Genomic DNA, 22,755 nt, shown 5'->3' on the forward strand with positions numbered 1-22,755 from the left:
AAAAAGCAAGCCCGACACAGCCTGATCTGGATCACAACAGAGTGGTACACACTTGGCTTCTAACACCAACACGGATTGTGGACCTGGTTTCCTACAGGTCTGCTTCCTCTTCTGCACCGGAAGGGGAGTGAACTACTTGAGTCTCTTCTTAGACAGTTTCTGGCATTTGACAAATCTTCTATACTACTCAGGCAAAAAGCTGTTCCCAGTTATAACAGACAAGTCTTGAGTGCTCTAAATCTAGGTTTTGTTTCAGGCATACTAATCTAGACTGCATCCCTTCCAAGAGGAAGCAGGCTTCCTGTTTCCTAAGATGGTCTACCTACTTCCTCCCAAACCTCAGCCTGTACGCCTGTGTTCCACGACTGTGATTTGGCGATTTCACATCACTGGAGCTGCCTGTGTTTTTGAGGCAGTATCAGTCATGTGAGGTGCAGCTATCCACAAAGGACTCTACTGAGATAACAATACGTTATTGGGTTCTAAATACTTTCTATACAGAGTTTAAACATGTTTAATATGTCAACAATGTGACCATATCATGAAGATCAAAAATCATGACTTGTAAAAGAATGATTGAAATAACTAAAGATATTTAATCTAGAGAAAAAAAATGACTTGGGAAAACACATGATAGCTACTGTTAAGTACTGAAAAGGGCACCACAGGGCAGAATTACTCCATTTCCTAACACCCATTAATAAAATTAGTAGAGGTATACTCTGACTTGATATAAAGGAAGATTTGTTTTGTTTTTACTTTTTGGTTTTATGAGATAGCCCAGACTGAACACAAATTTGTGATCCTCCTGCCTTGGCTTCCCAAGTGCTGAGATTACAGGTGTGCACCACTATACCCAGCTTCAAAAATTTTAGAAACATTGCTGTCTAGGAGTGTTCTAGTAGAGTCAAACGTCGGTGGTTGGGACTATGTCATAAGCAGAAGCAATAAGTGCTAGCTGCTGTCCTATTGGCAGGGAATTTATGGTGTTCCTCAGTTAAAGTCCAATAAGTTACTGTCATCCCCACTGGGCCTGTGTTGTTGGTTATTCTAAAGAGGAAGATTGGAAGGCAATAACATCAAATCCTGGAAATAGACAGGAGCCTTCATAAAGATATCCTTTCCGACTCTCCAAACACCCACTCACAAGTGGTCTCAAAAACACCCAGTACCTTTACTTAGCTTTACCTCCTTCACAATATGCTCAATATGAGCAATTTGACTCTCAAGCCTAGGTCAGACCTGAGTGTTTCTTGTGAGCCATGGTTTTAGGAATTGTTATGGAGGGGAGCCCCCCTACCTGCAGGGAGCTGTGACCATAGAAGTCTGTGGAAGGAGAGGGATTTAAGGAGTTCTGGGCAGGTAGGCCTAAAGATTTAGGCCTGGCACCATCACTGTCCAGGAAGGGCCCAGGTCCTATGCTCTGTGCATGGGAGCCATTTGTTCTTGGCAGACTTCAATCCAAGAGTTCTGGGTGGACCGGGCTAGGGATTGGGGAGAAGGCAATGGCTGGTTGGAGAGAAACCAGGCCCTTCAGTTGGAAAAGATGGTTGGAACATAGCATTGAAGTTGGCTCGGCTTTCAAGCTGTACACGGTGGGCCAATGGGGAGGTGAGTCCACGGACAAAATGGATCCGAACCAGCCCTGACTGCCCCCCAGATACCAGCCATCCATAGGAGTCCAGGTTTGGGCTGAAACGTACCTATGAAGAGACAAGAACCATGAAGAGCCTCAGGAGCTGTACCTTTGGGTGATTCCCTAGCTACATAAGCTTTAAAAATAGGTCACCACACCTTTAACCCCAGCACTTGGAGGGTAGAGGCAGGTGACCATCCTGGTCTACAAAGTGAGTTCCAGGACAGCCAGGACTACAAAGATAGTCCCTGTCTCAAGAACACCCAAACCAACCAATAAATAAAAGTCACAATCAGGAGGACTGGACCATGAGAGAGACAGTCAGTGCATGAGGTCTGTACCCTGACCCAGGAGGGGTTATCAGTGCTGCTTTCCCTCTAGCCACCCCTGCTGCCTTTTAATCCCTCATCTCACTGATGACAGGCAGAGTGGAGGATGGGAAACATGCAAGACAAGACTCTCACCTTGTGAATAGCTTCAAGTTGCAGCCTATCCAGGCAAAGCTGAGAATGCCCCTCGCCTTCCTGCATGCGCAACATCGGTTCTCTACGGAGTAGGTTGTGGAAGGAACTCTGGGGAATGGAAGTGGAATTCCTTAGGGTCCTCTGTTTTCTAAGGTTTCTATCTTTTCTAATGCCACAATGAATTGTAGCCACAACTTACCAGATCTGTGTCTTGAAAGAGCAAGTAGTGGTGGTTGATGGTTTCGGTGTAAGTTCTTGCTTTGGGAGGATTGGGAGTCTCAGAGGAAGTCGATGAGTAGTCCTGGTCTTCAGGGTTGTCCTGGTATGGTATCAAATCTGCTTTATATATAGGCTAGAGAGAAGATTGTAAGATTAGAGTTTATTTTTTTTACTTACAACTATGTACATTCACACATGCCAAGGGGAACATGTAGATAGAGGTCAAAGAACAGCTTAGGGGAGTCAATTCCCTCTTCCATCCCATGAGTCCTGGGGATTGAACTCAGCTCACAGGCTTGGCAGCTAGTGTCTTTATATGCCGAGCCATTTCTCAGCCAAGACTTTAAAATACTGAACACAAACGCAAAAAGGAAACTAGCTTACTGTGGCAAAGTCTCAAAAGCAGAAAGAATAAATAGGCACTGGGGCTAGTATGAGGGCTATGGATAAAGGCTCTGGCTGTTAAGCCTGATGACAGAGTTTAATCTCCAGGGTTTAAATGGTGGAGAGAGGGCTGGAGAGATGGCTCAGAGGTTAAGCACTGGCTGTTGTTCCAAAGGTCTTGGGTTCAATTCCCAGCAACCACAAGGTAGCTCATAACTATCTATTATAAAATCTGGTACCCTCTTCTGGCCTGCCGGCTTACAGGCAAGCAGAATACTGTATATATAATCAATCAATCAATCAATCAACGGTGGCAAGACAAAGAATTGACTCTTGAAAGTTGCCCTCTGGCCACACAGGAACCATGCACACCAACTCTCATATACACTTGAAATACGTGTAATAATGACAGTAACCACTTCTTAAAAAACGCTCAGTTCCAATGGAATAGAGAAGATTACACATAACTCCTTACCACAACAAGGACAGTAAGAGAGCTTGGAGACCAAGCACTAGTTTGCATTCTACCAAGAGTTGGTAAGGTAAAGATGATATGGATGCTCATATACTTACAAATCTCCTTTCTGCAGGCTTCTTGACATTGATTGGGTTTGATGCCATATCAGGTAAAATAGCTGCAATGAGCTCCCCAGATATATCTCCTGCAGCTACCGTCCCAAGCCAGTCTGAACCTGAAAGACTCTAATACGAAGAGACATATTTATTTCATCCATCTACTCATTCTTGTGATAATGACTATATAGTCTGAGGTTGAGGAGAAAGATAAAGACAAGTCACGTCCCTACTGACAGCTATCATATACCGGCTCCTCCTTGTGCCCTGACTGTGCCTTTGCTACTGTCTGCTCCTGACTACTACAGTGAGCAAATGAGCATTGCCCGCACACTGAAAGAAGAGGCTCACCCAGACGGTGCCTTTTCGTGGAGCAGTAAAGTAGGCCTTAAAACCAAGGTAACCAGCATCGATGTAATGAATTCCACAGAGCCCGTAACTAAAAGAGAGAGAGAGATAAAATAAGGCCTCCTTCTTCTCAGAGTTAAGTATGTTTTTTCCAGAATTCAGATTTCTCAGTCTCAGCCAACAAACTCAACCTTCCTTTCCCCACTATCTGACATGCTTTGTGCCCAAACCCAAACAGCCTGTCCCCAGAACTCATATCTTCATCTTGTCGTACGAGGCATAGCAGTTGTCTTGAGCCACTGTAACACCATTGTAGGGGAGCAGCCAGGAAAGCTCTGTACTCAAGAAGCGCTTGATACAGTTTATTGGTTCATAAGGTCGTCGAAGATCCCAGAATTTGATTTTCCGGTCACTCCCCGCAGAAACTAGGAAATGACTAAAAAGATGGGAGATCAGATCCAAGCCAGTCAGCCTGCTGCAGGCCTCCTTCCACACCGCCCCCACCTGCACCCCCACCCCTCTTATTCTGTACCTGTTAGCTTTGCACCACTGAATTGTACGAACAGCCTGGTCATGGGCTAGGAAACACTGGAAAGGGTAGAGCTTTAAGGAGCCATCAGAGAGGCATATCCGTTGGAGGGGTGAGTTAGTGGGAAGATTCCAGAAAACTACCATGCCTGCAATAGGGATAGAATATATAGGCATTAAAGCAGGTCTCAGCCTGTGAGTCCCACAGGCTTGGCAAACCTCTATCTCTAAAAGTACTTACATTATGATTCACAACAGTAGCAAAATAATTTGATGGTTTGGGGGGCGGGGTCACTACAACATGAGGAGCTGTCTTAAAGGGTCGAAGCACTAGGAAGGTTGAGAACTGCTGCACTAGAGGAAGGCTCTAGAGTCTGTGGTCTCATTTCTTTCTTTAGGATCCCAGAGTTTATCTCCTATTCTCAAATCCAAACTACAGCGAAAGAGTAGGGATGGTGATGACTGGCTGAGCTCCCCCTCCCAGCTCAAACATCCAACCTAGCAGCGACTAAAAAGGGACAGCTCAGTGCTGGACTTGCATTTGAAATGGTTTAAGACTGAGCCTATCTGATGGCTGCTAAATAAAGAGATTTTTAAAAAATTTAATTATGTGTATATGTGAGTGTCAAGTACCCATGGATGTCAGAAGAGAGCTTTGGATCTCCTTAGAGCAAGAATTGCAGGTGGCTGTGAGCTGCCTGGTGTGGGTGCTGAACTCAGGTCCTCTGCAATAGCAGTGCATGCTCTTAAGTGCTGAGTCAGCTCTTGGGCACATATCCCTGACATGGTGCCACATGTTTACAGTCTCAGCATTTGGGCTGAGTCAGGGACACACTGTGAAACCCTACCTCAACAAAACAAACAAAAGCCCTGTAGAATAGCAGATGTCAAACCATAGCCAGCAAGTCAGACACATACAGTACTGCCTGTTTTGTTTTGATAGTAGGGACTGAACTGCCTCTTGTATGCCAGGCAAGTGCTCACCCCCAGAGTCATATGCTCTCTTTCTTTTTTTTTGGGGGGGGGGTGATGGGGGAGTCTTTTTTGAGTCAGTTTCTCTGTGTAGCCTTGGCTGTCCTGGAACTTGCTGTGTAGAGCAGGCTGGCCTTGAACTCACTGAGATCCGCCTGCCTCTGCCTCCCAAGTGCTGGGATTAAAGGCCTGCGCCACCACCGCCCGGCTACGTCATATTCTTTTGAGACAGCATCTTAGTATGCAGCCTAGGTTGACCTCAAACTCACAGTATCCTCCTGCCTTTGCCTCCAATGTGTTGGGAATAGTTATAAGCCATACACTTGGCCTAGGCTGCCTGTTTTGGTAAAGCATACTGAAACAGTGTCACACTTACTCATTTATGCAATGTCTAGGGTTGATAACATATCCAAATTGCATAATTTAGGACCAGCAATTGCAAATTAGCTCACAAAACCTAAAATCATTACTACTGGCTCATTATATAAAATTTCTAATTCTGTTCTACAACATTAACAAAAGCAACAAAATGCAGAGGAAAAGACAACAAATGGACAAAAAAAACAACTTGGTTGACTAAAATTAGGCTGGCAAAGGAGCAGTACTCAAATGTAGTTTAGGTATCAAATGAAAATAAAATATAAAAAAACTGGGCGCAGGGCATGCCTATAATCCTAGCATTTGGCAGGCAGATTGCGAGGCCAGCCTGGTCTACAAAGGGAGTCCATGACAGCCCCGGTTACACAGAGAAACCCTGTCTTGAAAACAAAAAACAAAAAAATAAAAAAAGACTCCAAGCATGTGCCATTATGGCTAGTTTATTCAGAGCTGGGGGTTGTTCTCAGGGGCTTAGGACATACAAGGTAAGCACTCTATCAACTGACCTACATCCCAGCCCTACTTTTTTTTTTTTTTTTTTTTAAAGATTTGTTTATATATTATGTACACAGTGTTCTGCCTGCATGCCAGAAGAGGGCACCAGATCTCATTATAGATGGTTGTGAGGCACCATGTGAACCTTTGGAAGAGTAGCTAATGTTCTTAACCTCTGAGCCATCTCTCTAACCCCCAGCCCTACTCTTAATAATCTTCTGAGTGGGAAAAAAAATTACAGTGAATATTCTTTTCTTTGTGTAATTTTTACATTGCTTGCTTTTTTTTTTTCCTGCTTTTTGAGACAGGGTTTCTTTATGTTATCTTGGTCGTCCTAGACTTGCTTTGTAGACTAGGTTGGCCTCAAACCCACAACAACCCACCTGCCTCTGCCTTCTGAGTGTTGGGATCAAAGGTGTGTACCACCACACCTGGACATTGCTTGAATTCTTATATTTATTTTATGTGCATGAGAATTTTGTTTAGCTGTTTATTAGTACACTATACGCATGCCTAGTGCCCAGAGACCAGAAAAGGGTTTAAAGTCCCTATCATTGGAATTATATATGGTTGTAAGCTGCTAGGTAGGTGCTAGGAACCAAACCCAGGTCCTCTGCAAGAACAGCAATGCACCCACTACTGAGCCATCTCTCCAGCTCTGCTTGAATATTTTTAACTTTAATATAATGTCAGCCATAAGAGGAAACAATCCAAACCCAAGCATATATAAAAAGCTTAAAGACCAATTGGTCTTTGTTTTGTTTTTACCATTATAGTATCCAGCAGCCAGGTGGTGGTGGGGCCTGGTAGGCATCCAAGCCAGGCTAAGGCACTGACCACATTCAGAGGGGTCTGAAGCTTGCACAGACCCCACCTGAAGGGTTGCCAAACACTGTACCTGTAAGAAGACAAAAGGTAAATTAGGGTTAGCAGGTCCATACTGTTTGAAACAAGACTCTAATCAGTTTGTTGGCTTTTTTGTTTGTGTATATGAACGTGCATGCATAAGCCTCTTCACCACCGATGTCTGGTGCCTGTGAAGTCAGAGGCGTCAGATCTCCTGGAGTTATGGTTGATTGTGAGCCACAATGTAGGTGCTAGGAACCACACCTAGGTCCTCTGTAAATGCACAAAGTGCTCTTAAGCGCTGAGCCAGGGCCTCTCTTTATAGCCCTGGCTGCCTTGGAACTCACTCTGCCTCCTGAGTGCTGGGTTTAAGGTGTGTACCACCCACCACTTGGTTTCAAACCAGTTCTTAATCCAGAAAGGGGACACTTTTCAGCAGTGAATGACTCACTGCAGAATCCATAAAGCAAGGCTCCACTAAGATAATACTCACCTTGTAGATGGCAGGCTTCATAGCATCTGTGAGGGAAGAAAAGCAATAAACAGCTGATGCTCTGGATGCAGAGGGCCTTGTTTTGGTAATCGGGATCTCATGCCCGGCCAATGAGCTTTCTTCATCCTTCCTCTCAACATCAAACCTCTGACCTATCTCCAGCTGCCCAGCCCCATCTCCTGCCCCTTCTTCCCCAACACTAGCTTTCCTCTATGAGAACTGCTACTCCTTCACCTTCCTGTTTCTAGAACTCTACTTATTTGCTTGGAACTTTTTTTTGCATTATGCACTTGCTCTTTTCTTACTGACCGGCTCCTGCATTACTATATAAATGAGCCCTACTGTCTCCTCTAAAAGGGTTAAACACATAAAGCCAGGTGTAGTAATCTCAGAACATGGGAGGTAGGAGGAGGAAAGGAAGTTCAAAGTCATCCTCAGGTACATGGCAAGTTCACAACAGCCTGGGCTACTACATAAGTCTCAGCCTCAAAAAACAAAACAAAACAAAAATAAAACCCCAAACACATAAAACTTCCCTTTGGCCCTTATTTATGCCAGTCACCCCCCTTATTTATTTGTCTCTCTTTTTTTTCTTTTCTTTTTTCCCCCAGATTGTCTCCTTTTATATCCACACTTTTTCTTTTTTCTTTATTATTGTTTTGAGACAGGGCCTCTACATAGCTCTGGCTGTCCTGAACTCAGAGATCCATTTGCTTGCCTTCCAAGTGCCCTGCTATATCCAAACTTTCTAAAAAAATTATCTATGAGGCATGTCTAATCTCCAGGCCACATGCAGCTAAAAATAGCTAAGAATGTGGCTCAATGCGTAATTCAACTGTGAAGTTGTGGGAATTAACTCTGCAGATCTCACAGCACAATGTCCAAGGCTGGACACGCCTGAGTTCCTATGTCCCTTCAACTATTCCTCCACAAGAGCACCACACACAAAACTTCCCAGGGCCTAACCCCAGGCGCCACCTTCTAAAGTACTCAGTACTGCTGCGGTAAAAAACAGGACCCAGCAGGACGTGGTGGCACACGCCTTTAACCCCAGCACTCGGGAGGCAGAGGCAGGTGGATCACCCTGAGTTCAAAGCTAGCCTGGTTTACAAAGTGAGTTCCAGAACAGCCAAGGCTACACAGAGAAACCCTGTTTCAAAGGGGGTGGAGGTAGGTGGGAAGAAAGAAAAAAAAAAAGAAAAAGGGGAAAGAAAAAGACACTGTATAGACGAGGACCTACAACTCAAGGAGCCCTGAGATCAGCATTGGGAAAAAAATGGAGGAGAGAGGAAGAGAGTCCCATCTGTCAGCCTCAACCCTTAACAAGTCAACTCTTTTTTGTTTTTTGTTTTTTGTTTTTTTGTTGTTTTTTGAGACAGGGTTTCTCTGTGTAGCCTTGACTATCCTGGACTCGCTTTGTAGACCAGGCTGGCCTTGAACTCACATCGATCCGCCTGCCCCTGCCTCCTGAGTGCTGGGATTAAGGGAGTGCACCACCACAGCCCAGCTAACAAGTCAACTCTTTTTTTTTTTTTGGTTTTTCGAGACAGGGTTTCTTTGTGTAGCCTTGGCCATCCTGGACTCACTTTGTAGACCAGGCTGGCCTCGAACTCACATTGATCTGCCTGCCTCTGCCTCCCAAGTGCTGGGATTAAAGGCGCGCGCCACCACGCCCGGCGTACAAGTCAACTCTTTACACAGTCATGGACATAGAATATGGAAGAGGGAGAGGTGACTGGTAAAATGCTAATGGGTGCAGTTAGTCTGTGAAAGAGAAGAATTCAAGCTCAAGAATGAACAACAAAGTCATAGTGCTGTCATAAAAGCTTGCGTGCCATGCTTTTACGCTAGAGGCTGTACTTAGAGGAGGTCACAGGAGGCAGACAGGCCTGAGGGCTCCGGCTACCACCACTGCAGCTCTGCTACTTGCCTGGGGGCTGCTGAGCCAGGAGGGCCTCAGGATGCGGGAGACTGAACAGCAGCACCTTCCCATCCGAGCAGGCCAGAGCCAAGAGACCCAGCCGGGGCAGGAGAGGAGCCTGGAGGGTGAGAGCAGATCTGTGCTGAGGCTTGCTGCTTTCAGGTGCCTCTCAGAAAACCCGAGGCTCTGGTCCCTTAAAACATGACATGGGATTGCTGGAAAAACCCACTCACCGAACTCTAACCTTCCTTCCTCCAACCCTAAGTACTCCCAGGGCTAGCCCAGTCAACTACAAGTACCTTCCGTAGGGTTTCTGGATGTTCCCATGCCCCACTGGGGCAGAACTTGAGGTCCCAGATACAGCCACTGTCACAAGCAATCCCATAGACAAAATGGGCCCTATTGCCAGGACTGGAGAAAGAAAGACGGGCAGACAGTAGGTAGGAAGAGTCTAGGGCCAATGGAGCTCCACTTCCTTGTCTTGTCTCAGCCCAATGCAGCCCCTTCCCAGCCTTGTTTCTCCCTCACCCACCTGCCTGTGGCAGTGTCCCAGCCCCACCTCACCAGCTTTCTTGCTGCAATGTCCCAAGGCCCCAGAGCTGCAGCAGCCCAGGGCCCGCGTGAAGCTGGCTCAGTGGGTGTGTCTCATTCATGTCAGGGCTGGAGAAAAGGGCCACATACTGTGAGGCTGCTGACCCTTCAGGCACTGGGCACCAGTCCAGAGCCCAGAGCGGTCCTCCTGTGAAGAAGGACACATCCCAGCGCTCTGGATGTGCTGTGATCGAACTAAACCTGGAGAAAAGTCAGAGAAACAGAGATGTTAGGACAAATGGAGAGTTCACTGGAACAAGTCTGTCCAGCTTAGGCAAGGGTCTGAAAAGCAGACAGTCTACGGTTGGAGCAGGACTCTGCTTTGAGTCACACCTCCCAGCTTCTCTCTGAGAACTGCAACTCATCTTCAAAGAGGAGAGGCTGTTTGTTCATGCTAAATGCATGTCATCTAGTGAACTGGCCTGCCCAAGTCTCCCAAGCTTGCCTGGGCCCAGCTTGCAGAGAAATCCTGGCCTGAGATAGCTGGGACCCTATCCTCAGAACCAACCAGGATCAGCACTCAGGAGAGGACAGGGCTGACTGCTATCCCTTGCAACAACAGTCTTGCCTACTTCTCTCTTCCAGAATCAGAAGAAAGGCCAAGCTGCTGGCTCTTACCTGTTTATTCGGTAGATTGTGCCGTCCTCGGGGATCCCTTCCCGTTGTACAGAAAACAGGGGAGACTTCTCCTCCTGGGGCAGGTAGGGAGCTGCTTCTCTGTGGGAAGCAAAAACTTTAGCTTGAACTGAGAAAGAAGAATTTCGCCATCACAGAATTCCCACTATATAACCTAGACTCCTTTGTCACTTGTCTGTCATCTCCTTCAAGGCTTTGTTGATGCTTAATTCTGCCAACCTGACAGGACCTAACCCCCCCCCCCCCCCAAGCCTATGAGCGCACCAGGGAAGGATTATTTAGATTAGGCTGGCCTCGGGGTATGTTTGTGAGCAGTTCTCTTAACTAGTTTAACTGAAATGGGACAATTCACCCTAAATGTGGCCAACGCCATCCCATGAGCGTGGGTCCTGGACTACAGACAGTGACAGCTGGCTGAGCACAAGCATCCACTGTTCTCTCCTCCCAGATGCCAGGACTTCCCCACCATGAGGGACTGCAGCTTCGAACTGTGAGCCCAAAGAAATGCTATCTCCTTTAACTTGCTTTTGTCAGGGTATTTAAAAAAAAAATTGTTTTTTTTTTTTTTTTTAAATCTCAGCAATAGAAAAGCAATATAGTTTCAGATGCCAGTTCAACTTACAGTTCAGATAACAATTGCCACTTCCAGGCTACTGGAATCCACTCAGCAAACTCCCAGAATGAATGCTGTTGTTCTCGGCTAGAGGGTCAAAAGCACCATCATTGGAAAAGGACAGAGACTACAACAGCGCTCTCTAAGACCATTCTCTCTGACGGCAGGAATCATCTGCGGGTTAGAAGTAGCTACCAGCACTTAAAATGTGCTCAAGAATTAAGAGCCCAGGAGATCTTTCCCTTTTAACAGTGTCTTAGTAATGAACGCCACCACAATGTTCCACACACAAGCAAGGGCTTCTCTTTCTAGATGGTCCTTATCCCCCCCTCCAGCCCCCTACCCTCAGGCCTGTCCCCAAATCTCACAGGTCCTTGGTGAGGTGGAGGCACTTCCAAACAGGAGCCATGATGTAATTGGGTAAGCCATTGGGAGCCATACCCCGGCAGTGTGGTTTCTGTTTCTAAGGACCAAATTAAAAAAAAATATAAAGAAAAGAACATTCTAGGTTGGAGAAAGTCCCAGAAGATAGCTTTCTTTCTCAGGTTTTTAACATTCTTTGGCATTACATATCCTCCTGACTGCCCTACCAGCATCTCATAGATTTGAGCTCCAATTACTCTATCAAAGCACGATCTGTTCAACTTCCTCCAGCCTCCAAGCCATCTGGACTCTCATGCTTCCTCAAACTCCTGCCCTGTGGGACAGTACTGTACTCCTCCCCCATCCAGCACTCCTTCATAGGCTGTCCCTCCTTTGATAGGGCAGGTCAAGCAGAGTACTCTATATACAGTCTGCCCAGGGATGACTTCCACCTTTAAGCCCAGTTATAAAGCTTACTTCATTATAAACTTGGCTCAGTCACAACTTTTCTACAAGCTACAGGTCTACAGAGCCATATTAAGGACTAAGGCAAGAAGAAAAATCAGAAATCAAACGAATTAAAAAGTAAATAGTCTGAGCATGATGGCACAAGCCTTTAAATCCCACTACTTGGGAGGCAAAGGCAGGTGAACGTCTGTGAATTCCAGGACAGCCTGGTCTACAGAGGGAGTTCTAGAGGGCTGGAGAGATGGTTCAGTGGTTAAGAGCACTCAATGACTTCTCTTCCAGAGAACCCAGGTTCAATTCCCAGCACCCACATGATGGCTCACAACTGTCTATTACTCTTATACCAGGGGACCTGACTCCCTATAGACATACATGCTAACAAACACCAATGTACATAAAAATAAAATAAACAAATTATATATAAACACACACACAAACATATATAACCCAACACCACCACCAAAACCCCCAAACAAAGTGAGTTCCAGGCCAGCCGGGCTGTTAAATAGAGAAACCCTGTCTCGAAAAACCAACACCCGGGCTGGGCGTGGTGGTGCACGCCTTTTTATCCCTGCACTCTGGAGGCAGAGGCAGGCAGATCGATGTGAGTTCGAGGCCAGTCTGGTCCACAGAGCTAGTCCAGGACAGCTAGGACTATATAAAGAAACCCTGTCTCGAAAAACCAAAAAAACCAAAACCAAAACCAAAACCAAAAAAAAAAAGAAAAAGCAAACACCAAAGGAGCGGGGAGCCCAAGTATGGGAGCTCATGTTTCTAACCCCAGAATTTGGGTTAAAAAAAAAGAGAGAGAGAGAGAGAGAAAAGAGAGAGAGAGAGAGAGACAGACAGACACCCAACAGGGGGTAAAAATACAGTGGAGAATGGGGTAAGGGTGACCTTCAAGGTTTACCTGTAGCCTCCATACCTTAGCACACACGGAAACGTGTGTACATACACATATGGGCACTCTTGTGTACCTACCCAATAAAGTTCCTGTCTAAGCTGGGTGCAGTGGTGCACATCTGTAGTGCTAGTACTAAGAACACTGAGGGAGGAGAATTGAGTTTGAGACCAATCTGAACTAAACGGAGTTAAAGGACAGCTTGAGGTACAACAGGAACATGTCTCAAAAAGTTCCTGCTTTAAGTTTTTTAGGGCTGGCAAGATGGCTCAGCAGGCTAAGTGCTTGCTGCCAAGTTTGATAACCTGCTTTAAGTCCCTAGGCACCACAGTGGTGCAAAGAAATTATTCCTCCACACTTACTTTGTAGCATGCAAGTTCCCACACACTTTCTGGATTATATCCTGTGTGTGTGTGTGTGTGTGTGTGTGTGTGTGTGTGTGTGTGTGTACGTACACATACTTTTAAAATATTCTGAATTTGTTGTGTTAATTTTTATTATAAAATGTAAAACTGGGGGCTGGAGAGATGGCTCAGAGGTTAAGGGCACAAGGGCACGAACTGCTCCTTCAGAGGTCCTGAGTTCAATTCCCAGCAACCACATGGTGGCTCACAACCACCTATAATGTGATCTGATGCCCTCTTCTGGTGTGCAAGTGTACGTGTAGCCAAAGCACTGTATACATAAGAAATAAATAAATCTTAAAAAAGGAAAAAAAAAAAAAAAAAAAAAAAAAAAAAAAAACAAAACCTGATTTCAAAGAATCACTTATCCTGACTACTGGGGGTTTCAGTGTTCCCTTAAGTATGCACTCAGGCAAGCGAGGCAAGAGTCATGTCATGTCATGGAGACCAATTAAACTCCACCTATCACAAAGGCATGCTGCCACCACACAGCTGGAGCCTCATAGGGTACTCCCCTTTCTTCATCTCCCCAATCTTGTTCATTCTTTTCTCTTCCTCATCCGTCCTTACCTCTGTTTCCTTCACTGGGTGATCCAGGACTCTGCAACCTTTCATCTGGATAACAGAAAGCTGTGTTCTGAATGTCAACTGCAGCTTGTCCTAGTTCCTAACCATGCTACTTTTTTACTTACAAAGACTCTGCAGCTTTAGGTGGGAATGTTAAACAGTTTTGGAAAGTGTCAGGCCTTGTGGCCCAGGCTGATACTGTTAACTGCTCAAGGGGCAGAAAGATGCAAACTCAAGGTCTGCCTGGGCTGCAGGATGAGCTTAGGGTCACCCTGAGAAACTTAGTGAAACCATGTCTCAAAATTTAAAATAGAAAAGTGAAAGATGCAAAAAATAAATAAATAAACAAACAAATAAATAAATAGGAGAGTTGTGCTCAGCAAGAGCACTTGCCTAGTATGCACAAGCCTTGGGGTTCAACCACAAAAGAAGAAAGTTCTAGATATGGATACAATAGTATAGATACTTTTAAAGCCACAGAATCCCACATTTTAAAATGTTATGTTTATGTTATGTATACTTATCCTCTCAAAAACAAACAAGAGCAGCATGTGCTGGCACCTACCAATGTAAGTCCTTTTATCCTCTCTATCAGTGTCCCTACATCATCCCAGACCCTGATCTCCCGCTACAACCACCTTCTGGAGAAACACTGCCCTGGAAACCTGTACTTGCCCATCAAGGCCCAGCTCAAGTGTCATTCCTCTGTGAAACCTGAGCAGTCAGTTCCCCTCCCCCACGTCTAAGTCACTCTGTAGCATTCAGTAGACTGAGAACTGTGTGAGAGACAGGATCCTTGTTCATACGTGTCTTCTCATTCCAGAGTGAGTCATCTTATTCCCTATGTCCTTCCTGTATAAGCTCTCCAACACCTTACATGTTTGAAGTGCTGGCTAACCACAAAGTCATCCTCTTGGGTACTTGGATGCTCCCTAACATTCCCATTTTCCCATCATTCTGTTGTTGTTGATTCACATTACCCCTGCAGCGGGTCCTCGTGGGGTGCTTCGGGGTGCAACAGGCTCAGGATCAGATGAGTTCTCACTTGGGGCCTCACTTTCTTCTTCATCTTCACCCTCGACCTGAAGAATAAAGTCTTCATCCCGAGCGCTTCCATCCTCTTCACCCTGAGAGGCTGCTTGCCGGATCTTCTTGGGTTTGGTGGGGCTGCTCACCTTGGGGCTCTTAGGACCAGACAGCGGAGCAGGTAGGGCTGTTGAGAGTTCTTCAGCCAGTTCCTGAAGGTACAGAAGTGCCCTGTGGGACAGGGTGGAGTCAGAGCCATCCTCACAAACAGTTAACAGAAGCCACATTTCTAAGCTTTATTTTTATTTTATTGATCTCAGTAATATTGTGAAGCAGCCACCAGTTTCCCCTTCCCTCCAATAGATGCAGAAACAGAAATCTAGGAAAATTAAGTTACTTGGCATAGTTAAGCCAGATACCAAGGAATATGAATCTAAGTTTTCTACTCTAGGCCAATGCACTCTTTACTCTACCACACAGAACATAAGGGCAAGGGAAAGGAGGAAAGGCACATAATAAACACTGAAATATATTGAGCGGTAAAAGCAATGAAGACCTGGGGGAAGTCTGTGAAAAATGTGATGGAGAGCCAGGTGTGCTGGCACACGCCTGCAATCCCAGCACTCGGGAGGCTGAGGTGGGAGGATCGCAAGCTCGAGGCCAACCTGGGTTAGGCAGCGACACCCTGTCTCAAAACAAAAACAAAACAAACAAAAAATGTGATGGAGTACGAGGTACAGAAAGAAATCACTTAGATACAAAAAGTTAGCAACACATACCACAAAAGTGGCTCTTAAGAGCCAAAGGGTTGCCCCCACCCAGAACCCAGACACCATCCCTACTTACCTGATACCTCACCAGTCTTCCCATCTCTCCAACATCTGCCCCACCCCCCCTCTCCGCCACCTCCCCTCCACCAGGCTGTGTCCCACAATCCTTACACTTGGGCAGCCCTTCGGCGGGGTCGTTCCCCAGAAGGGGTCTCAAAGTCCTCTGGGGGCCTCTTTGGATGTGGAGACTCTGGCTGATCTAGGCCTTTGGACAACTTCAATAGTAGCAGGTCTCCCTTGGACTTTTGACTCCGTTTCTTAGGCATGGGGGTGGACAGAGGGTTGGACTGATCTAAGAGACCAGGAACCAGAGGGGTGGATGGAGGTTTACGTTGCTGAGGCCTTTTAGGGCCTCTTGGTGTCCTACCACCTCTCTTCCCGGAAGGCTTTGTCGCCCTAGGGTTTGAGACCTTTGACATCTCTGAAGAAAGATCTGTAGAGAAGAACATGGCGTGTGAGGTGGGATCTTGGAGCACAGCGCACTGCACCCTAGTTTTAAGAGCCTATGAGCTCACGATGGTCTTTCTTTCACTAAGCTAAGCATGGGAAGACAACAAGAGTGAGGCAAGGCACATACCTTGCTGTTCCAACCTGGCGAGGCTTTCCTGCTCTGGAGGAAGCCTCCTCTTGTCAGAAGAATCTTCAAATCCAGGCAAAGGAGTGGGAAGCGACATCTCGAGGGAAGCCTCCACACCGGATGCTTCTGAGGAGGCCTTGACATCCAGCTGCTTTAGCTCTTCTTGTCCAGGAGAGTCTACCACAATCATGTTCCCCACGGGGTCGGCCTCCCCCAGGGCAACATAGCCGACCCCGCAGGTATCCATCAGCACCCCCCAAAATGGCTTCCCTGCATACAGAGATACAGCTGTGAGTGGAGCACAGGAGCTATCTGTAGAGGCTCAGATTTTCCTCTTTTCCCCTTCATCCCACAACCAGAAGCCCAAGCATCCTGACCGTTCATTCATTCATTCACTAACTCCTGGAGTGGCAAGACAGCTTAGTAGGTTAGGATGCTTGCTGCCAAGCCTGGTGACTTGAGTCCAACCTCCTTCATCCACATGGCATGTGTAAGAGGTCAACCAACCTCTACAAGCTATAGTCTGACCTCCAGCCACATGCTCACATGTGTGCCCCCTCAAAAAACAAATACATGTGCGCGCACACGCACACACACACATACACACACACACAGTATTGTGTGGAGCACTGTTCTAGGAACTAGAAAGTGACAATTAAGACAAACAAGGAGCTGGGCATGGTAGTGTACACCTATAATCCCAGCTCCTGGGAAGCTGAGGCAGGAGAGATCCTCTGAGTTTGAAATCAGCCTGGGCTACACACACACCCGTTTCAGAAACAAAACAGAAACCAGGCAGGCTACTTCTTGAGGTTTACGCTCTCATGCAGCAGACAATAAACAGTAAGTGAACAGATAACAATAAACTATCACTAACTGCTTACTATATGCCAAATAATGCAACACTTTATGAATGTTACTTAAACCTCATGTATTTTATAAGGATATGGAAGCAAATATACAAGTAAATTCTCACTAAAAAATAATAAAATAAATCATATTTAGATCTCCTACCACAGTGGAAAGGAGACAAAAAGTATGCACCTCTAGGGAAGAATTGGAACTTCCTAAACAGGGGCCAAGCAGGGGCAAAGGTGCAGTGAAGTCCCAACAACTATGGAAAATGAAGCAAAAGCTTAACTTGAGCCCAGGACTTTGGGGCCAGCTTGGGGTATAACACAACAAGACTCTAACTATTAAATACGAAAGAGGTGCCAGACACTAGGAAACTTAGAGCAGGCTGAAGTAGGACACCTAGCGGTGACATCATGCCTCTGACGGTCAGTAAAGGAACAGATCTCCTAAGAGGTAGGTGGGGTAGTGCACTTTGAAATCCCACCACTTGGGGTGGCAGGAGTTCAAGACTAGGCTAGGTTACATCAGATCAAGAACAACAAACAAACCAAAACCAAAAAGAGTAAGAGGCTTTTGTAACCTAGCCATCAATGTGACATTTGAATTGGGGATAGTGGATGCCTGAGCTATCACTTTAAGAGAACGTTTTTATACGAAATAATGGGCTAACGTATTCTGAATTTTTATGAACCAGAAACATCAGATATACAAGCACAGACCAAGGAGATTGGCAGAAGCCAAACACTGACCAATACCCAAACACCTAAGCAGATGCAACCCTGTAACGGTTCAGTTCTGGGTCAGGGCAACCTATTTGACTTTGACAAAGGAAAAGAAAAATAGTTCAAATTCCAGGAGGGAAGCCTCCATAGGTTGAGACATAACTAAAAGATAAAGAATTCACCAGCCTCAGTGGGAAAATGTGCTCATATAAATACTAAAAGAAATATGTAAGTCAAAGTGCCAGCTATCTTCTGATCAGTAGCTAGAGTTAGATTATAAACGACAGCAGTTAAAGCCTCTAACTCAACCTGAGGAGGGTACAGCGTAACTTCGTATGCTAAAGATACTGCATATGATGTCACTGTTCTTTGGTTAAAAAAAAACCTATATCACATTCACAACCAATAATAAGCCCAAAAGGATCCAGTGTGAGTGAGACCAATGCGCAGACAGGACAGGAAGAAAAAAAAAGTTGAAAAGTACCTTTCAAAAGAACTATTCCAGAAAACAGAAGAAAATTTTCAGCAAACACAAAAACTACAGGATCTAGGGAACAAGAGAAAACAACGGCAAGGAGGTTAAGTAAACTGGAGTCGCAGGGAGAGGAATCAAGTAAAAAACAAAAATCTTAAAAACGAGGGAAAGAGTGATAAAAATGACATAAATAGCCAGGCGTGGTGGAGCACACCTGTAATCCCAGCACTCGAGAGGCAGAGGCAGGCAGATCTCTGTGAGTTCGAGGCCAGCCTGGTCTACAAAGTGAGTCCAGGACAGGCAGGGCTACACAGAGAAACCCTGTCTCGAAAAAACCAAACAAACAAACAACATAAATGGAAAAAGAGAAGATGAGAAGCTAACAATTAGTAATTTATGGGCTTTGCTGGTTTTTTGCTTTATTTTGTTTTAGACAAGTTCAAACTGGCTTTGACCTGACAAAAATGGCCTGCTTCTGCTGGGATTAAAAGTGTGCTCCTTCATCCCTGGTTTAAACTTGGGAGGTGTTGTGAGGAGATCAGGAGTTCAAGACCAGTCTGGGAAACTAAGACACCCTGCCTCACAAATAAAGAAGAAATGAGAATAAAATAAAATAAAATAAAAAGTAAGAAGGCTGGAGAGATAGCTCAGTGTTAAAGAAAACAAACAAACAACAAGAGAGCAAAACTTCAAAAATTTTGAAGAGAATGGGGCTGGTAGCACATGCCTTTAATTGTTGTGAGTTCAAGGCCAGCTTGGTCTACATCAGTATTTCTAGACAAGCCAGGGCTACATAATTAAGACCCTGTTTTAAACCTTAGGGAGGCAGAGACAGGCAGATCTCTGTGAGTTTGAGGCCAGCCTAGTCTACAAGAGTGAGTCCAGGACAACCATGGCTACCAGAGAAATCCTGTCTCAAAAGAGGAAAAAAAAAAAAAAAAGAATTTGTTTTAAACAAAACAAAAAATGTAATAGAGAGATTGCAGCACACCTGTGATACCAGCAGTGGAAGGTATCAAAGGCAGGAGGATGGAGACTTCCAGGCCAGGATAAAGCCTCTTCTCAAATACTAACACAAGTTAGTTCTCAATTTATGGGCCAAAAGGCTTACTGGGCTTCTGGAGATGGCTCAGCAGTTAGGAGCACTTGCTGCTCTTGCAGAGGACTTGGGTTTGGTTCCCAGCACCCATGAGGTAGCTGACAACCAACCATAGCTCTAAGTCCAAAGGATCTGATGCCTTCTAAGCTCTGAGGGTACCAGGCATACAAGTGGTACACATAAATACATGCAGGCAAAGCACCCATAAACATTAAATAAGTGGCTTATTGTGCATAAAAGGAAGTAAAAAAATCAATAATTACAAAACAAATCCGAGTGAAAACATTAAACTTCAAAAGGGACCATCTACATGCATCTTGGCACTTTTGGCAGACATCTCTTACAGAGCAAAAGCCATCAGGCCTGTTTCAAAGTTCCCAAAAATACTGAAGTCAGAAAATAACCAATTACAGGCTTGAGGAAAATGTCTTCGCTAAGCTGATATCATTTATGTAAAAGTAACAATCAGCATGACATCCTGGATATGCAAGTTTGAGAATTTTTTTCTTTTCTATGAGCTAGAGAAATGATTCAGGGGGAAAGCACTTGCTTATCATTTCCCAAAGCCATGGGTCCAATCCCCACAACAGGAAGGAAGGAAGGAAGGAAGGGAGGGAGGAAGGACTTCCTAATAGAGAAGCTGTGATATCAAAAGACTGCTGGCATTTACGACAGTGAAACTTAAATCAAGATTAAGGAACTATGGTAACTATAGCTATGAAACAGATTCTAACTTCAAATTTTGAAGGTTTCAGTTGGCCACGATGGTGAATTCTTATAATCTCAGCCCGTGGGCGCTAAAGTAAAAGGATCTGGAGATCTAGACCAACCTGGAATAAAAATCTGTCTAAACGAAGGGTCCTGCTGAGCCAGGCATGGCGTCACACACCTTTAGTCCCAGCACTCAGGAGGCAGAGGCAGAGGCAGGCTGATCTCTGAGTTCGAGGCCAGCCTTGTCTACAGAGTGAGGCCAGAACAGCCAAGGCTACACAGAGAAACTCTGTCTCAAAAAATCTTTACAAAAAAAGAGAGAAAAGGGTCTTGCATAATAAATAACAACAAAACAATATGTGACTGTAGTGACCCAAGACTAACTCTACCTTCTTTTGAAAGTTTATAATATCTTTCCCATCTGGGCTGGGAGTGGGTGGGGTGGCGGCCCACGCTTTTAATCCTATCACTTGGCAGGCAGAGGCAGGTGGATCTCTGTGAGTTCAAGGCCAGCCTGGTCTACTAAGTGAGTCCAGGACAGCCAAGGCTACACAGAGAAATCTTGTGTGTGTGTGTGTGGGGGGGGGGGACCTCTTGCCCATCCAGTTTATTACAGTAGTCAAACTTGATGCATGAATTGACATATACTTTTCACTGAGTGACTCAACATAGATACATAAATAAAATTTAAAAAGTGGCCGGGCATGATAGTACATGCCTTTAATCCCAGCACTTGGGAGGCAGCACGCAGATCACTGTGAGTTCAAGGCCAGCCTGGTCTACAAAGCAACTCCAGGACAGCCAAAGCTACATAGAGAAACCTTGTCTCAAAAAAAAAAAAAAAAAAAAAAGAAAAAAGAAAAAAGAAAAAAATTCCCTTTAAAGATTCACTTCTTGAGGCTGGCAAATTGGCTCACACCTGTCACACTAACACTCAGGGAGGGAGTGGCAGGCATATCTCTGTGAGTTCGAGGTCAGCATGGTCTACAAAAACGTACAAGACAGCCAAGGCTACACTTGTCTTCAGACAAAACAAAAAACAAACAAACAAAAAAGATTCACTTCTTATAAAAGGCAGTGGCAGTGAGTGGTGTAATTTCTATTTAGAGTTTTACAATACAAACTTTGGACAGATAGTAAAGGAAGAAATGCTTGAGAAATTATAATTTGAGTTTTTACATCCCAAACTGTCTGATTGCCTTGCTGCTTCAGGCTGCAAACCTAACCTACTCTGGCAAAAGAGAAACAATTAGATGATTATACTACGTCCTAAACTCACTTCACACACACGAGTTTAATACACCGTTTTCCAAAGTATTCTTTTTTTTCTTTTTTGGTTTTTCAAGACACGGTTTCTCTGTGTAGCCTAGGCTGTCCTAGACTCGCTTTGTAGACCAGGCTGGCCTCGAACTCAAGGCAACCCGCTTGCCTCTGCCTCCAGAATGCTGGGATTAAAGGTGTGCACCACCACACCCGGCGCCTTCCAAAGTATGTTTATCATGCAACTGTTGACATAATCAGATAATTTACCTAGCACAAAATCGAACATTTTTGTTTGCACAGAAACCTGCAACTCACGCTTTCATTTTATACTGCTAGATATTAAAAGAGTGTAAGCTTGAAAAGTAGAACAACTTAAAACTATTAGAAAACCGTCACTACAGTTGATAATGCTAAAAGGTAACGACCGCAAAAGATTTAAATTTATGTAACAATATATCCCCAAGGGCAAACATATCTGGTTATATCCTAAACCTCTCCAGCAAAGTGAATTACCTCCTGTGGGGGTATTGCCCAGCAGACGGCCAACTTGCCGCGGGATAAAAGGACCAGACAAGGAAACGTAACTGGCCCTTAGCTGCGCCAATGGGGTTGCAGCGCGCGGGGCACAACCCCCGGGGTTAGAGCCTCTTGGAGGAAAAGGCTGGGACACACTAAGAGGGGAAATGAGCACAATAGGGACTGATTGCAACCAGTCTAGACACCACCATCTGCCATCCTAGCCGTGGGGGCAGCTTTCGCCACTTGCCTGAGCAGGAGGCGAGCCCTGATTTCGCTAAGACTGCGGACAACAGCAGGTACACCGAGTCCAAGGGTCCAACGTAACTAGTCCAACGTAAGCAGCGCGGAAGCCTGAACCAAGGTTACCGCGCTACATACACCGCGTGGGGGAAGAGGGAAAGACAGGCTGGCAGAGATGGGGGATGCTCAGAGCCCACAGTGGAGACGGAGGTGAGAGCTCGACGGTTTCCGGGAGAAGCGCAAAGGCTAGGAGGCGCGCTGCTTTGCGCGGGGGTAAGAGAGGAACCGGGAATCGGTTCCCAATGCCTTAGCGCTACGGCGAAAGAAGGGGAGGAGTAATTCTGGGTCCCCCGCACACCCCGTTGCGGTACACTCACCCGCGCCAAAGTCCTTCCGGAAGTCCAAGTTCGAAGATGGCGCCGCCTGTCGGGTCGCGGTTTTATGACGAAATCTTGATCGGCTCTTCCTTGCCCCGCCCCCAGGACAAGGTAAATGCAAGCTTGGTAGGGAATGTGTTCCCTGCCGAGCTTTCTATTAGACTCTGTGTTCCATAATGCAGCGCGGCGCGGCGCTGAGCCCTCCGACGCCTGCGAGCAGGAGCGCGGCTTCCGCGGCCCGGGGACACTGCAGGGCCTCAT

General features: G+C 45.7%; 1 protein-coding gene across 1 annotated transcript; it reads right to left on the minus strand.

The window, feature by feature from the left end:
* On the minus strand, positions 1-22,755 carry Gtf3c2 (general transcription factor IIIC subunit 2). Its single transcript, XM_051141568.1, has 20 exons — positions 22,495-22,755; positions 18,295-18,357; positions 16,234-16,503; positions 15,768-16,089; positions 14,781-15,057; positions 11,466-11,560; positions 11,107-11,184; positions 10,467-10,565; positions 9,822-10,049; positions 9,557-9,668; positions 9,267-9,375; positions 7,337-7,362; positions 6,766-6,895; positions 4,157-4,301; positions 3,899-4,060; positions 3,628-3,715; positions 3,277-3,405; positions 2,300-2,452; positions 2,101-2,208; positions 1-1,703 (listed from the first exon to the last, which is right to left on the minus strand). Exons 3-20 carry the CDS (start codon positions 16,478-16,480, stop codon positions 1,485-1,487), a joined length of 2,727 nt encoding a protein of 908 aa, XP_050997525.1. The 5' UTR covers positions 16,481-16,503; positions 18,295-18,357; positions 22,495-22,755; the 3' UTR covers positions 1-1,484.

Source organism: Acomys russatus, chromosome 1, assembly GCF_903995435.1.
Source record: "Acomys russatus chromosome 1, mAcoRus1.1, whole genome shotgun sequence".
NCBI lineage: Eukaryota > Metazoa > Chordata > Mammalia > Rodentia > Muridae > Acomys > Acomys russatus.

What these genes read in the sequence shown, in the direction of transcription:
- Gtf3c2 (XM_051141568.1), bottom strand. Translation starts at nt 16,480, where the DNA reads ATGGATACCTGCGGGGTCGGCTATGTTGCCCTGGGGGAGGCCGACCCC. An exon ending in CTCCACCTCACCAAGGACCT is followed by an intron (nt 11,185 to 11,465) that starts GTGAGATTTGGG and finishes TTGACCCTCTAG; the next exon opens with CCGAGAACAACAGCATTCAT. An exon ending in AACTTGAAGCTATTCACAAG is followed by an intron (nt 1,704 to 2,100) that starts GTGAGAGTCTTG and finishes GTCTCTTCATAG; the next exon opens with GTACGTTTCAGCCCAAACCT.